This window comes from Sebastes fasciatus, chromosome 14 (genome assembly GCF_043250625.1).
Source record: "Sebastes fasciatus isolate fSebFas1 chromosome 14, fSebFas1.pri, whole genome shotgun sequence".
NCBI lineage: Eukaryota > Metazoa > Chordata > Actinopteri > Perciformes > Sebastidae > Sebastes > Sebastes fasciatus.
The window spans coordinates 11323299-11340579 of record NC_133808.1 but is presented as its reverse complement, the minus strand read 5'-3'; the positions used below and the strand labels follow the sequence as shown (position 1 = coordinate 11340579).

General features: G+C 47.9%; 2 protein-coding genes across 4 annotated transcripts in view; both read right to left on the bottom strand.

Annotated features, from left to right (window-relative positions):
* The window catches only part of LOC141782428 (sentrin-specific protease 7), a 55249-nt gene extending 44763 nt beyond the window's left edge, over positions 1–10486 (bottom strand). Inside the window, exon 1 of the mRNA XM_074658794.1 lies at positions 10475–10486. The gene's annotated coding sequence lies outside the window, so the exon portion shown is untranslated. The remainder of the gene's footprint in view (positions 1–10474) is intronic.
* Positions 1–17281, bottom strand: part of bcor (BCL6 corepressor) — a 44674-nt gene that overhangs the window by 3019 nt on the left and 24374 nt on the right. For 2 of the 3 annotated variants that reach the window (XM_074658791.1, XM_074658793.1), the window contains exons 4-11: positions 17018–17074; positions 16363–16525; positions 14903–15235; positions 13256–13540; positions 10945–11258; positions 9219–9512; positions 2106–2272; positions 1226–1371 (exon numbers count right to left, since the gene is read on the bottom strand). In XM_074658791.1, the coding sequence (XP_074514892.1) occupies positions 1226–1371; positions 2106–2272; positions 9219–9512; positions 10945–11258; positions 13256–13540; positions 14903–15235; positions 16363–16525; positions 17018–17074 (1759 nt within the window). The remainder of the gene's footprint in view (positions 1–1225; positions 1372–2105; positions 2273–9218; positions 9513–10944; positions 11259–13255; positions 13541–14902; positions 15236–16362; positions 16526–17017; positions 17075–17281) is intronic. The other variant, XM_074658792.1, reaches the window with a different exon arrangement.

Below are 17281 nucleotides of genomic sequence, written 5' to 3'. Positions count from 1 at the left end.
GACAGACATGTCTGGTGGCGACAGTTGGGAGGTGGAGGATGAAGATTTACAGAGAGAGACTTGTACCAACAACAGGTTGCACAGAGGTCAGAGCATTGAAAGAACAGCAAACATTGAATGAGCCAAGATTGGGGCATTTGAGAACTCGGTTGCGGACCGATCTTTTTGACAATTTGCCCTTGCCCCACCTCGATATCCACTCTCTGGTGGTCCTGCTGTCTAAAAAACACTTCATCTCCTTTTAATTCACTCGTTAATTCGCATTTGTGATTTCATGATTTGTGGTCAAAGTCACATTGATATTCAAATGTTTTCAGAAACATCTTGTAGTGTACTGTTTAGCTGTAAAATGAGAAAGTTTGTGACCAGGCAGCCATGTTGAGATCTGTTGAGGAAATACCAAGCACCGCCCACCAGCTGGAGCACAGCCAATAGGAACGCTCTCTCTCTGAAATGACCTGTGATTGGCCAAAGTCTGATTATTTAAAGCCTGAAAACAGAGCCATGAGGAGGTGCAGAAGTCTAGTTTCCTCTCAGAACACTTGAATTACAATATGCTGAAAGGTTATTATGGAATTTCTGTCCAATGATGCCAAAAATATTCTGCCTACTGAAGCTTTAACTGCATCAGAGTATTGCACATTCAAGGCAATAAAAACAATAATTTCAATCAGGGTCTTTGATTGCAAAAAGAAAACCGAGGTCATGTCCTCTCTATTTTTTTATCGAGGGATTTGGGTTTTTTAGTAGCCTAAGGTGCAATTTACAAATTAAATGAAACTTCCACACAGTGTGTAACTTTCACTAATAAAGTGATATAACTGTAGGCCTGTTTGTAAGCCTTTTTTTTTCAAACGCAACAAAACCAGCCTTATCCATAAAAGATGCATGTGCGTGCTGTGCAGTTGCTGCTTCGGAGTACTTGGATGTTTATTATCCTAATTCATGCATAATTATAGATCAACATTATTTCTGACTTAAATAGAAGTCCTCAAATACCCCCAGTCCTCATTTCAGAATCTGAATGATGACTGAAGGTGGGAAAAAAACAAACTGTCCTCAGTAGTGATGTGTGCTCTCAAATTGCACAGATGTATACTCTAGTGTTTGAAAATCTCCACAGGGAGGCAGGGTGAGGATACAGACTGCAACTGACGTCTGTATTTTTCTAAATTCCTGACTAAATGGTGTCTATGACTGAGATTGAAAAGCCAGCGAGGCTTACCAGTAAGGAAGCGCTCCATGCTGTCGCTGTGGGTCATCTTCAGCAGGCCGCGGCCAGAATATGTTGCCAGGGTGGGGTCGGCGCCGTAAGACAGCAGGACTCGCACAACATCCAGGTGGTCATTCTCCACAGCGTCGTGAATCGGTCTAGACAAACACAAATGTACATTTTAAGAATGACAAAGAACGGCACTGACAACATTTGTATGTTTTTTTTTTTGTCTAGATGGAGTATAAAGATGCTGTGTATAGCATCAAAAATATATTACTATAAAAGTAATTGTGACAATGTGATAACTGATAGCTTCTTCGTCATTTCAGCAGTATTATTACTGGTAGAGTTCCTGAAATTTAAGTTTTCAAATAACCTACTTTGTCCCCTGTAGCAAGTCAAATGTTGCCCCCCCTGAGCGTCCCTAATATTGCTCCATGTGCATGTACACAAAGTGAAATGCAATTTATAGATTTATAAGACTGACATTCTTCTTTGCAATGGTCTCACCTATGTAACTGTAATACCAGCGTTGCTAATCTGGTAATGGTTTAATAAAAGCTGCTGCACAATGCACCGTTAAGACCTGTGCACAGTTTCCTAGAACAGACCCCCTACTGTAAATTTTAATAACTCAGCAATGAAAGCACTAGCCTTTCTCATTTAAAACTGCAGCTAATCTCTCAAATCACTGCTCTTGCCGAGCAAAATACAAAAATCAATCCCAGAAATTTTGCTATGAGCAAACTCGATTGACTTAACTGGCCCTGGCTTGTCCTATTAAAACATGCAGAAAAAAAGCCATAATCAGTGTTCGCAATGAGACGTGTTTATGCAAGCGCAAGTTTCTGTGATTTTGCGTGCATATGAACAAAGGTTGTTTGCATACCTGGTGCCATCCTGTGCGCTGCAGTTGATGTCTGCCCCGTAATCCAGCAGGTGTTGGACTATGCTGAGCCAGCCGCGGGCGCACGCCTCGTGGAGGGCGCAGTAACCGGCGTAGTCCCGGTGATTCACCTCGCATATTCGGTTCTCCAAACAGTACAGCACCACCTCCTAAAGAGAGACAGCCAACACGGAGGGAGAGTAGGGGTTTAGTGTGTGAGAGGAGGATGTGTGTGTGTGTGTGGCGAAAACCCAAGCAATACAAGACCAAAACACACGAGTCAGACGGAGCAGACGCATACGCAAACAGTCCTTCCCCTTTTACAGTTCCTGTGGGAGAGAAATTAGGGAAAGGAGGAACTGAGTGTATTTCTGTGCCGGACAAACACACACACACACACAAATGCTCCATAACACTAGAGCTGGCGCCAAAACACATTGAAGTGTGACTCAACTGTATTTAGCCTGCCAGATTGTGCATGTATGAGTGTGTGTGTTAGTGTGTATGTGTGTGTGCCATGGTTGGGCCTGGACGCCACTGTGGCAGCCAGTTACGATGGTTGGGCTCTGAACACAGCATAATGGAAGCGGAACAAAGAGATTTGATAGAGGCGCTCTAGAGCTGGAAGCGTTTCCTCTGGTCTCGGGCTGCGACAGTTGGGTATCCAGCACTAAGTAGTCAGACTGGTTTTTATTGGACTGGAGCGGCGTCTGCGGCTACCAAACGGAGAGGAGACAGAGAGATAGGGAGCGGTCCAGCAAATGTGTTGATTCGGAGCCTGTCCGAGTCAAACAAGTGTGTGTTTCAACACCGTGGGTATGTGTTTGTATCGGTGTGGATATGCAACTTAGTGTGGGACTGGGCAGAAGCATTTGCAGAAAAATAAACAGAAAATACCTAATTTTAATGTATTTTATGTTATATACATTTATATATATATATATATGTGAATGCAAGACTGATGCATCCAGACACACTCATACTCCGTCCTGCTAACAGTCCTGTGCCGAGGGGAGGAAAGCTGCTCATCTGAACCTGGGGAATGACTCCAAACTTCCATTTCTATGCTAATTCTAGCCTGCCGTCTAGTCCAAGTATTTATCTCTCTCTCTCTCACTCTCTCTCTCTTTCAGCGCAGGGCGGATGGAGGGAGGAAGAGGGAAGAGAGAAGGAAAGGCAGGCGATGGAGAGAAATCAGGCTGACAGAGGGATAAGAAGAGAGGGCTAGAGGAGGGCGGAAGAACGGGAGAAGTGAGCGGCAACACCCCAACAGATGACAGATTAATGAATCTGTGGATGAAATCTGCCGGGGCTGTCCTCTGGGCTGCAGCTGATAATAACAAGAGATGAAAGGGTGGGGTGTAGTGGGTGGAAGTGGTAGTGCGAAGCCGGGGGGACGGCCGAGCCGGGGAGGAAGGAGACAATGAGGAAAAGGAGGAAAAGGAGGGGGAGTGGAAAGCGGGATCAAGAGAAAAGAAGTGAGCAAGAAAAAGTGCGAGAGAGGAGAAAAAAAAAAAGAGAAACGAGTGGGGGGGGAGTGGGACAGCGCTCAAACTGGTTTTCGCTCGCTGCCAACACTCTGTTTGCCTGCTGGAGAGAGATTCAGGAGCGCTGCGCCGAAGCTCCCCTCTGGGGGATTCCACTCGCTCTCTGTGTGTGCGTGCATGAGTGTGTCTGCCTGTGTGAGTGAATGAGAGCAAGTGTTGGAGAGACTGACGGGTAGAGAGTGTCGATATGCAGCTTGCCTAAGTGTGAGTGTGAGTGTGTGTGTGGCTGTGGAGGAGGCGCAGCGCTAAACCTCCGAAGCCGTGTTTAATATCGCTGGGAGAGAGCGAGGAGCTTAGCACGAGAGCCCCGGCTTCCCGCCACACACACACACTCCTCCGCAGTAAAATGAGACACCACTCCCCCCCTTCTCCTCCTCCTCTCTCTCGCTCTTTTCCCTCCGTCCTCTAATCTCCCTCTCTAGAATGCTTCCCTGCGCTCGCCTGCAATCAATGCATCACTCAGACAGTTAACCCCTTGCAGCGCTGCCTTGTTTGCTCCTAAAATACAACAGATGTGTGCGTGTGTATTACATGTGCAGGTGATGCATGAGTGGCTTTGCCTGTGCGATGAAGAGCCAAAAGTCTAAGCAGTTGAAGGAGGGTGCGTGCTTAGACAAGTGAAGCGTGTGGATGTTTGTGTGGATGTGAGAGACTGTGTATAAGAGCCAGCCTGCTGCTGAATGACTGCTGGGGTAACAGAGGAAGCCCAAGAATGAGCTCAGATAGAGTTAATTAATCTCACACTGACGCACAGACGCGTGCTATTCGCTAACTGAAGAAAAGGAAAAAAAGAAAAAAAAAGAAATAATCGGTCGTTTTTATATATAATATTCGTTCATGATAAATGCCTCCGGGCTCAACCAATAACCTGCTCTGCATATTAACGCTCATCAGCTACTTACAAACCAAAGGATAAAACTATGGATGTATAGAGAAGAACTGGATACAGCGTTGGAGGCAGGCTACAGACGTCTCTTCACCGATGTAAGTGTATGGGAAAAAAGTATTTTTGGGCCCAATGGCATCACGTGACGGATCCGGAAATTGTAATTCCATCATCTGGCCCAAGCCCCCACAAAGAGCAAAGAGCACATTTTTGTAGTGGCCAAGCAGCAGTACTACAATATCTGTGTCCGTCACGTGACGCCAATGGGCCCAAAAATACTTTTTCCCCATTGACTTACATTGGAAAAGAGACATCTGTAACTCAGCAGATAATTTTTTTTTAGGTAAATCAACTTCCCAGTATGAACACTTGAAAAGCATTTATTTAAATCATTAGGTCCTAAAAGTTGTAAAATGCACTAATAGCCGAATCCAGAGTTATTTATCTTCCTCCGTTCATGTGAATGAGACCAAGACCATGGCTGGACCCCGGGCTGGGAGGCGGAGTTAAAGGAAACGCTACTGCGCCTGCTCTATGGACCCAATGGATGCGGAAGATCGCCGGATGATCCGGCTACTTTATCAGTCGGCAGTTGAGCCATTTTGGCTTCATGCACCACTGAGCAACTTTAATAGGATTGAACGGGCGCCCGCCTCCGACGCTGTATCCAGTTCTCTTTATACATCCATGATTTGGCCACTACGAAAATTTGCTCCAAAGCCCACTGCACTTCCTGTGGGGGGGTAACAACAGTCGCTGATAGCTCTGGTTTCTGATCATACTAGAAAGTGGCATTGCGAAATTCATACAAATGTCCTTGTGAATACGAGCTGTCGAACGCTTGGTGACGTAGTGACTACTCATGGGGCAAGTTGCCGAGCTAACCGCTAACATGCTGCACACTATAGTAGCTAGCCTAATGCTCTAACATGATGGCACCAGCCAGCCAAAATAGCTCACCAAGCTAAACAGTTAGCTCACAACCAGGGTTCAACAATATGGATTGCCCGCTTGCTCGGGGAAAGTAAAATGCCACGTCGGGCTAGTAAATCCAGCAACTCACTTGCCCCATTGTGCAAGTGGTGAAAAATAATGAAACCCACTGTTTTTTCCAGAGCAGATGATGGAAGTAGGCTAGCTAAAGAGTGAGCCTTCTCGCTTCCTTCTCATCTCTGTTGATAATTGCATATGCGCAGTCCCGACTGGGCAATCGCGGGAAAATGGGCGGAGGGTAAAGACAACGTTTATGAGCTGAAGCGCAAGCGAGCATTTCAATTATTCTCAAAACAGGAGTTTAGTCGGATGGCGTAACTCCAACTATGTATTGCGCAGTTTGCCTCAAGTTAATTAACTTAAATAAAGATTCAACATGACAATTAACTTGAGTCTCTGTTGTTATTTGATAACCGCTAATTAATAAATAAAACAATTAATAAGTAAATAGTGACTTTGGGCAAGTAGAATTTCTGACCCACTTGCCCCACCCGGCTGGTGAGAAAAAAAACATTAACATCGCACCACGACAACCAGTTAGAAAACTAGATAGCTCGTTCGCTGACTGGATAATAAGTTAAAATGGTTATTTGAAGTAAATGTATTTGTCTCGCCCACTGTGTCTCGACTGACTGCACAACACAACGTATTTCTGTTATGGAGAGCAGAGCAGAGTAACGTGTATCAAGTTGACTAATATGACTAATATGATAGCTTTCTTCGTCTGTTTTCTGTTTCCCTCAAAGGTCGGCACTGTCAAGACTGTTTTCAAAAAGGCGCAAACATTTGCGAGACAAAGTTCACTAAAGTTGAACTTGAAAAGTCCACTAATTGCTGTGATTTTGGGCCAACGTTTTGCGATCATAGATGCTGGTCTGACTGGGCACTTAAAATGCAATCTAGTTTTCCCTCTTTGCTTGGATCATACATGGATTTGAGAGGGGAAAATCAGAAGTGATTCATCTGAGGAGAATAAATGACAGATTGCACCTTTATCTGAGCTTTCAATGGGCAGAGCTGAGGGGCCCCGGCACGAGGGGGAAGAGGGATGAAGACATCCGCAGAATCTCTCCTCATTACCATTTCAAATGCTCAGAGAGCGAGGCAGACGAGGGAGAGCGAGAGAATAAAAAGGGGAGTGAGGGAGGGGAGGAAGAAAGAGAGAGTGGGCTTTCATGTGCAGAGGCACGGATCGCAAAACTAAACGAACATGAAATATGCACAGTGTCGGCTGGGCATCGGGAATACAGCGCAGAGTAGTGCGTGTGTTAAATTACATGCATGTGTGCATGAGGTGATTCTGCATGTGCAGGTCTGTACACGAAAAAGGACGACTGTGTGTGCGCGTGTATGTGCGCTTACAGGGTAACAACCGCTGTTTCTCTGTATGAGTGTGTGTGTGATTCTGAATTTGCATGTGCAGGTCTGTGTCTGTGGGCGACAGCAGCGAGAGCGGAGAGCCGTCGCTGTGTGCAGCATATGGAGAAGAACACGTCAGGATGCCTGTGCATGTGCTTATTGGGTCATAACGGGTGTTTCTCTGTGCGTATTTCTGTGTGTGTGTGTGTGTGTGCTCATCATCAGCATGTGAGCTGTGTGTGTGTGTGTGTGTGTGTGTATGTGTGCTCGTAATCAGCATGTGAGCTGTGTGTGTCTGTATGTGTGTATGTGTGCTCGTAATCAGCATGTGAGCTGTGTGTGTGTGCGTGCCTCTGTCTCTCAGGCCCTCATATCTCTCTGCCTGTGTGTGATAAGCCCAGAGCTCGCGGCGCTAAAACACCAGCGTGAGACAAGCGCTCTGTGCGTCTACAGGCTTGTATGCAAGAGTGTGTGTGTGTGTGTGTGTGTGTGTGGGGCGGTATGCATAAATTGGTGTGTCTCTCTGCGCACGTCCTTGTGTGTGTGTGTGTGTATATGTGTGTGAGCCCCAGGGGTCTGCCCCAGGCTTATCACACACAGGCAGTGAGAGACGAGCTTCCTGAGAGAGAGCGAGAGAGAGAGGGAGAGAAAGAAAGGCAGGGAGGTGGAGGGGAAGGCGGGGGTGTTGTTTGCGCAGCGGTCAGCGCCTTGTTTGTGTAGTCTCAGGTTTTCTCCTCCCTCCTCCCCTCTTCACACGCGGAGAGCGCAGGAAGGGAAAAATGCGAAGGGGGTATGAAAAAAAAAAAGGAGAGGGAGGGAAAAAAACGTTCGAGAGAGACGCATAAATCAGAGAGACGAGCCAGCTTCTTCTCTCCAGCATGGCTGACTGAACCCTGCTGCTGCTGCGCTGCACCCTGTGCGTGTGCGTGTGTGTGTGTGTGTGTGTGAGAGCGAGAGAGAGAGAGAGAGAAAAACAGCCGCCGCCACTGCTAACCACAGTCACCACGGCACATTAGAGGGCCATTAGAACGCGATTATACTCCCAGTGCTTACCTCTCATTCACACTCTTGCTCTCTCTCACTCTGACTCACACACACACACACACGGACACACACACACACCTCATCATCATAAATGTGTACAACAAACACACACAACCATAAAGCAACCAGTTAATGAGCAACAAAAGATACCCACACCTATTTACAGTTCTGTGAAGATACCTCTGCTGGTGATAAAAATCATCATGTGCACACACACACACACAGACACACACACACACACACACAGAGAGACAGCATCAAAGACGAGTGAGCGACAAGGTGGACACACACACAGGACAATCTGCAGCTCAAGTGGCATAAAAACCACTTGGATCAATAAATCAATTTGTAAAATCTGTCAACAAGGGGGGGGGGGGGAAACGTTTAGGCTCGCAAACAGAAACACGAGGGATGAGGGATGAGGGAGAGAGCGAGACAGCGGGCCATCCAACTTTAATTAAAAGCTTTCGGAGCAATGGGAGTTGAGAGATTTAGTAGACTATACACCGGTCTCATTCTTCCTTGTATGTGCGGAGAACGAGAGGGATCTGGTTTAGGAGCGAACGATCGGCAGCTACACACAAAGAAAGGAAAAAAAAAAAAAACCTCCCGATGCTAGAGAGAGAGGCAGCGAGCATCAGTCTCCGTATAATGATCCCACCGATCCCTCATGCTGTCTGCGCACGCACATGCTTGTGTGTGTGAGTGTGCCTGCGTGTGTGAGTGTGTGTCACACTTCGCCTCACGGAAAATTAATGAGATGTGAGAGCAGAGCGAGGCAGAGGAGGGGAGGCGAGGGGAGTGTGCGTGTGTGTGTGAGGAGAGGAGGAGGAGGAGGGGTGCCAACGACAATCTGAGTCACAAAGAGAGGAAGAGAAAGAGTGCTGAGAGGAAAGAGGGGGGGAGGGAGAGAGAGAGAGAGAGAGAGAGAGAGCGGAAACCTGAGAGAGAAAGAGAGAGTAGCGGGCAAGAAAGATGGAGTATGACGAGAAAGAAGCGCTAGTAACGGTGAAATGGAAGGAAATGATGCAAAAAAAGCAAAAGAGTGAGCTAGAAAAAAGGAAGAATAGGACAGATGCAAGAGAAGAATCAGATGGAGAAAGACAATTTAAAAAAAAAAAAAAAAGAGCCGTGCGACGTCTGCCAGAGTCACAGGCAGGAACAAAGTAGGGGGAGAAAATGAGCTCAATTTAAGAAGAGAGAGAGAGAGAGCGGAGAATTGTGTATAAAATGTGAAGGGAGAAAAGAGATGAGGAGGGAGGATGACTTTGAGCGAAGCCCTATTACCTCGTAGCCCAGCCGTGCGGCTCTCTGGAGCAGAGTCTCTCCGGCGTTCTTGTTCACGATGAGCCGGCGAGCCTCCGGCGGGATCGGACGCACCGCGGGGGCCTCGGCAGGGGGGGTCCGGTGCAGCGACGCCGCCGCCTCTGGTGGTGGGACGCCGCCCGCTCTGCCGTTCGCCGCCTGGGGCAGCAGGGTGGGCGGACAGAGCGCGGCGGGGGAGCAGGGCTTGACTGGAGAGCAGGGATAATGATTAGGAGAGGCGGCTCCTTTCCTCGGAGCGCCACGCTGCTCACTCAGCTGAGGAGAGAGAAGGAGAGAGAGAGAGAGAGAGAGGGAGCGTTACAGCCACTGCCACATAGCAGATTGGACACATTCACACATGGACACTCAAGGGCACATGGATAAGATTAAACACAGAGAAGGAGATGCAGTTGTGTGTTTTTTTAAATAATGAAGTGGAAAATACAAAACTCGTAAAAGTATATGACATTGTGTCACTATAAGGCCTAAATAATAATAATATTTTCAATAAAAATGGTGTTTATTCTCCTCAAAAAGCAATCTTACCTTCATGTGATTTTTCAATAATAACTATTTTATATACTACCCACACTGTTAAGAATGTCCCAGTAAAGTAACAGTAAAGAACTGGCAGCAGGGTTGCCTTTATGTTACTGTAAAATTAACATTATTATACTGTCTGTGTATACTATACACTAAAAAACAGCCTATGAGTGTAATTTAACAGGTTTGTTGAACACTGTTTTTAGCAATAACAGGTTAATACTGTTGAAATCCTGCTGTAAATTAACAACAATTGTTTACGGTGCACATATATCTTAAAATATAGATGAATTTTTCACAACAACATATATGTTCATGTATGTATTATTGTGTATGGAAGACACACTATGCATCACTGAAAAACACACACACACAGCTTTGCGCACCAACTGTTCACGCCCCAAACCCTGCAGGTTGGCACGCCACTTTTCTTTAACCGCTAAAACAACAGAGCCCTCGGAGCGCAACACACGAGCTAGGGAGTTGCCTGCCTCTGTGTGTGTGTGTGTGTGTGTGTGTGTGTGTGTGTGTGTGAGTGAAGTGCGTGCCCTCTCAGTGGAATTCCATGTCGAAGCAGCTGTCAGGCTGAGGAGGAGCAGGGGAGGAGAGCAGCGCTGGGCGGAAAACAACTAGCCTTCTTTTTTTTTTCCCCCTCAATTTTTCCCCATGCTCATTTTTTTCCCCCTCTTTTGAACTCGGGCGCTTCATACACTCGACCGTGGCTGCCACATTCCTCGCTGTGTGTGTGTGTGTGTGTGTGAGTGAGGGAGAGGAGTGTGTGCATACGTAGCCTTGTGTTCAGGCGATGTATAATTGCTCCGGGGTTTTGTTGTTATGTCAGGAATGCTCACGACACACACACACACAGACACTCGCAGCCTTGGCACGCACAAAACGGCGTCGATGACACACGTTCCGACAATTAAGGCCAGAGACAAACACACATGCACGCAGGCGCTCCGCAGGGAGTCGATAAAGGGCACGGGGAGGTCAAAGCTCCAGCAGCCCTCTAAACATTGTAAACATACTTCCTTCCTCTCGCTCTCTCTCTCCCTCCCTCCCTCAGCTGCATAATCAGAGGCGCCGACAGGCATACTGAAACAGACTCCGCTGCTGCAAACATCCAGACGCCCGTATCATGGCCAGACACCCTATCAGCACTCACCTTGTCATCTTCAGCTGCTCCCAGATCAGCCACACAGCGCTGGCCCGGGCTGTTAGGTGTGGCCTCTTTCCGTTTCTCCCGCTCTCGCTCTCTCTGACTGGTGTGTTTGGTCTTGCACGGCCGCTTGCCCTTGGGTTTGTCCGTGTCACTATGGCGACGGGGCTTGATGGGAGGGGGGCCTCCCACGGGCAGCTCCGGGGCCGGAGAAGGGGGGCCCCGCCTGGGCTCCTTGAGGCCACGGTCACCTAAGAAGGGGCCCGACGGGTGCGCTCTGTCCTTCAGTTGGCCGGGGGGAAGGGGAGAAGCAGCTACTCCTGGAGCAGGAGGAGAGAGAGAGAGAGAGAGAGTGAGTGACACTGAGTGAGCCTGTAACAGAGCTACACTTCCTCACCAAACGTGAGAAATATAAAATCATCAGGGAAATATATTTCAAAAGAATCAATTTAATAACTAAACGTTTTCTACAACTCTCAGATGAAGACAAATTATCGGTCCTACTGGGGGAGGACACTAAGAGCTGTGAGCTGGTAGCAGCCTATGTTGCTGCCTGCCATAAACTGATGGACAGAGACATCAACTGAGGGACAGAGACAGCTGTCTGCACCTTGTTGTTGTTTGATTGTTTGTTAATTTGCTTCGTTTCCTGTTTATATCGTTGTTCCAATTGATTGATTGAAAATAATTTTTTTATTTTATTTTATTGATGTTAATGAAATGTAATTATTGTAAATTTTCATTATTTGAATATGCTTTGGCAACATGTACAGTGTTACGTCATGCCAATAAAGCCATTTGAATTGAATTGAGAGAGAGGGAGAGAGAGAGAGAGAGAGAGTGAGCGGCTGATAGTGTGAGAGCTCAGTGGAAGGGGAGGATGGGAAGGTATTGCAAGGCCATCTCTCACCCTCTGTTGGTTTATTAATGAGCGCACAGAGCTGTCTGGGAGCGCAGCATGCCTTGCTCGCTCAGGAAAAAAAAATAATTAAAAAAAATAAAACACACACACACACACACACACACACACACACACACACACACACACACACACACACACACAGGCTCATATAAAAACACCCCCATAGTAACTTGTGCACTCATTCACTGCAGCAAGGACACTGCTATGAGTAATCTCCTTAAACAAATGTGGCACTGTCTAGTTTCAGCCTCTTATAATACCTATTTACGCGAAAAAATTAAAACCTGCCCTTGAAACCACAATGTCAAAATGCTGTTTAATAGCTTAATGGAAACGCGCTTCCTCCTAAGGATCATTGCAAAGCATTTCTAACTACTCAGGAATGTGGTCTAGGTCTGATTTGTGTTACAATAGAACCTTTACAATAAACAGTCCATTAAAATCCGTCCTAGGCTGAGAAACCGATGAGGAGGAAAGTGGAATTATACATCTCGCTGATGCTTACATATACAGCCGCTGTCTATTTAACCCCTTGTTGCAGAGGAAACCTTTTAGAATATGAGATTCTTTACAGAGACGAATGTGTTTTATCCGATTAGTGGAGTCCTGAAAAAAAAAGGAAGAAAAAAAAAGAAAGACCACAGCCCTGACAAGACGCACAGTGGAATAACCACATTCATTGTAAAAACACGGCTGTTGCAAGGGTGATGTTATCTAAAAAAGGTGAAAGCAAAAAAAAAGAAAGAAAGACAGAAATCAGTGGCCAATCAAGGCCAGTGGTTTCTGCAAGAAAGAAAAACCAAAATCTCCCGCTTTATTCACTTCCTTTAATCTCTCTCCTGCTCTTTTATTCACTCTACGTCTGTGCCTCCCTCCGTCTCGGCTTGGGCACTTGAATAAGGGAAAACCCCTAGTTTCAATAAGTTACACCCCCCGCTACCCACACACACACACACACACACACACACACATTCCCCGCCCTCCCTTTCCCTGTAACTGGTCTTGAGGGGAAAAAAGAAAAATCATTGATCACACATTAGTCACACTGCACCTGCCCACGCGTATCTCCACCAGCCACTTCCCTCATTCGCACTTTCATCATTCTCACAGAGCCCGCTGTAGACTGGCAGAACAAAAAGCCCAAAACCACGGGGGGCATGGGGCGGGGGCAAGCATTTTAGCTTCTAGTCCTCAGGTCCTGTTTGTGATTCCCCAGCCTTTCCTCTGGCAGGAGGAAGTATTCTCTACCTCATTTCCTCTGCCCCCTCCCAGAAGGCTCACGGGAAATCCCCCCAAAGTCAGACCGCTCGACAAGAAAGCGAAACGTGAGCCAAAGATAGATTTCCGTTACCCTAGCTGAACTCAGAGATACAGCGCCGGTTTGTTCATTCTTACCATTAAGTAGCTTCTCGCAGCCCCATTTCCTGTTGATCTCGGCTCTGTGCGCCGTGGCTCTGTCCTCCGGCTCGAAGGGCCTAATCTTGCGTTCCCGTATGCTCTGGGCCGGGACTACCAACCGGGGCTGGGGCCACACCCTCTCCTGTTTGATCAGGGGCCCATCGGGGGAGGCTGCGCCGGCAGCGGGCTTGCTGAGTCGCAGTCCCTTCAGCTCGATGCAGACTTTGAGCTTCCGGACCTCGTCGTCGTCGTCTTCATCCGGACTGGCCTGCTCTCGCTCATCTGCAGATAAACACAGAATTTGCATTGCTTGACATCTCTCATATACAACTATATTTTTATTTTTTACCTTTATTTATTCAGGGGGAGGTTCACTGAGAGCAATGCTCTCTTTTTCAGGAACGCCCTGATCACATTCACACAGTTACATATTCACACCTGGAAGCTGCCCAGTACAACCACAGTCTGATCTGCTGGTCACTGAACAGCTGGGGTTAAGTTGGGGTTGGGGTTAAGTGTCTTGCTCAAGGGCACTTCAGTGGTGGTAATGAGGGAGGGGCAAGCACTGCTTTTCACTTTCCCCACCCAGATTTATACTGGAACCGACAACCTTCTGGTCTCAAGCTCGCTTCTCTAACCTTTAGGCCACCACTGCCCCCAATATTGCCTAGAAAGGTGTTGAAAACCCCAAATGGATAAACTCAGCAATGCATTGTGGGCAAGCTTAAAGTGTCTATGAATTGACATACTGCACATAAAAGGTTTTCCCTCTTTCAAAGACTCTCACCTCCTGCAGCACACTAAACTATTATATGTACATACCTACCGACCTGCAGACAACTGAGCACAAAGAACAAAGGCCATTAATCATTACAATCTTATGGCCTGTAAAAAACCCTCTAAGCCTTACATTTAACACAAATGCAGAGAGGCAGGGAGCGGGACACAAAACAGACAGATTGAGAAGTAAAAAAAGGGGAAGAGAAGTCAAGAAATCGGGCGGAGACACAAAGCAATAAAGATTGGAGAAGCAGAGGGAGAGTTCTCCCCCTTGGAATTCACGGGGGACGGGTATTTGACTCGTCTGCCAGTGCCGGGGAGAGCGAGCACGATACGGCATGCCAGAAAAAAAAAAAGGAAACCCAAACAGATGAGGGAAAAAAGAAAGGAGATGAAAAGAGAAGAAAAGAGCAGCTTTGAAGAGGGTGGGGTAAGCGCAGCGGAGGAACGGCAGAGCTGAAAGAGAGAGAGAGGGAGAGAGAGAGAGAGAGCATGGCTGTCCCTCTTCCTCGCTTCTCTCTCGCACTCCGCTCAAAGGCAGGATTAAACACTTCTCTGAGCTGGCTGCCACACAGAGCGAAAGATGGGACAGAGAGTGGTAAGGGGGGTGTGGTGGGGGGGGGGGGGGGTGATGGAGCGAGTATAAGGTGGAATTGATTGGGAAGGAGGAAGCGACAAAAGGAATAGAACGTATTTTTCTTAAAAGAACAAGGGATGAGACAGCGCTCAGCATAACACAGGATGAAGATGAAAGAACGGGCAGAATTAGAGCGATGCACAGAAAGCAGAGGAGGGAGAGTGGGGGGGATTTGAGGAAAATGGAAGTGGCATGTCAGTGACAATGCATGTTCAAGAAATTCTCACCCGTAGAAATCTTGACTCTCTTCTCTGGGTGGAACACCCTCTCCTCTTCCTCCCACTCCGTGTCCTCCTGTTCAGCCTTGAGGCGTTTCCTGCTGGGTCCAAAGCCAGGGCTGGCCTTCTCCTCAGGGTACCCTTGTGCCGGTGTCAAAGTTGGGGGCAAACAATAACCTCCTTCCGACTCCCTCTTCACCTTCCTGGCTCCGTCGTTTAGCCCTCCTTGGCAGGGACCTCTGGCCCCCTCTCGAGCCCCATGCCCTGGGGACAAAGGCTCATTCAGGCCCCCGCACCTCTGGAGGACTGGAACTCTGTTGTTTGCGTACGCCGGCCGGACACCTGAGCAAAGCAGAGACAGATGGATGGAAACGTGGGCAGGGAGGAAGGAGGAAGAGGGGGGGGGGCAGAGACAAAAATAAGCAACAGAAGATGAAAGGGAGAGGGGAGAGAATGCAGACAGACAGACCGCACACCAGACAGACAGACAGACAGAGAGCAGGGAAACAAGGGGTGGGGGTGAGACAGGGTGGGGGGATTGACAGAGGGGAGAATGCCAGTTAAACAGCAGCCAGCTTTTATTCTGCTTTAAAGACAGGCAGTAAAACTTTGATGGGGTAAAGACTTTTTAATCTGATGTGAGCCGAGCCAACGGGCTGACGGTTCAGTGCAGCCGCTCGCACACTTCCAGCCAGGAGAGGCAAGAAAACATCCTGAGCACTCGCTGCACACGGCGACTCCCATCCCTCTCCCTCTCTCCCCCCCCGCTTTCTCTGTCCTCCCCCACGGCATGACCGCACCACGCCCTTCTCACACTGAGCGTGACTCTCCCCCCACACCCCCTCCTCGACTCCCTCTCTCTCTCTCTGTCTCTCTCCATGCCATAATTAGGCTCACACGTCAGCCGCGGCCTCGCTCCAACACACAGCTGGGCTCCCAGCCAACGTAACTAACCCTTCTCCCCTTCCTCCCTCCCTCCCCCCCTCTCTCTTTCCGTTGCGCTCTCCCATCCGCTTTCACCCACTAACTCTCCCCCCGCTTTCACTCTCCCTCTCTCTCTCTCTCTCTCTCTCTCTCGCACTCACGCAATCTCTGGCCCTCCTCCTCCTCTTGCCCTCCCTCTCGATCGTCTCTCCGCGCAGATAAGCACAAAAGACTTCTTGAAAATAAAACTCCCCCTCTCCGTCTCTCCCGCTTGTGCTGCCTCGCTTGTGTAAGAGTGCACGCATGTGTGTGTGTGTGTATGTTGAGTCTGTGTGTGGAAGCGCTTGTCTTTTTTTAGAGTGACCCGGTCTTGCCTCAGCATTTGCTGCAAGTGCATGTGAGTGTGCACGCGCACCTATTGTTTGTGTGTTCCTTTCTGAGTGTTCATTTGCAGAGTGGATGCATGTGTGTGTGTGTACGTGCATCACGAGTCTGTGTGACTGTGTGTGTGTGTGTGTGTGTGTGTGTGGTGCTGGGTTACTCACCCTCCCTCTCTCCCTGCCTGGTGGTGTGTTGGCAGTGTTCCAGCACTCGCTCTCTGCGCTGGCCGTCTGCCAGCTCCCGTCCCGCTGCCGAGGCAGACACACACACACCACCGCCGCCCTCCTTCTCCTTCAGCTCCAGCTCCGAGAACCGCATCATCGCCCGCTGTGCGCACACACACACACACAAATGCAGAGAAAACCCATGAAACCCACTCATCGTCTGCCCACGCCGCACACACACCTCTCTAAGCCTCAATCTGGCCTCAACAGCTACAGAAGCAAAAAATTGCGTCAGAAATCACATTGTCTTTAAAAAAATCAAAGAAAAAATGCCAAAGAAATTAAACCCACACACACAAAACGCACACAGGACAAAAAGGTAAGACAGATAAATCACAAGCATGGCATCAAGACACAGATTAGACTACTGCAGCCACTGTGAGTCCATGCGCTCTGGGGCTTAAATCCTGGCATCTCCCTTCCTGAAACATAAACATGGCTAGGAAACATATACATCTAAGCCCTGAGGCAGAGAGAGGAGATGAAAAAGAGGAAAGAAGGGAGTGAGAGGGAAAAAGGAGTGTGCAGCGATACAGAGTACAAAGGAGACAGAGCCCATCAGAGGCAGATGTGATAAGAAATGTAAAGAACTGACCTCCCAGTTAGCTGCAGGTTGACTTATATTACTCCCCTCTCGTGATATGACTTCCATCTAAGCAATTAGAATGGGGGGGCTCAATATATCTGTCCATCATTTCATCTTTTTTTTTAATTTATGTTATGCTTCTCCACAAGTTTCTTTACACACAATAGGCAGCCACAATCCCACAAAATAACACAATCAAATTAAAGTGACTGAACAGGTCAATTAACACTGCACCAAAACTATCAAATAATTTCTGAACTGCATGAATGGCAA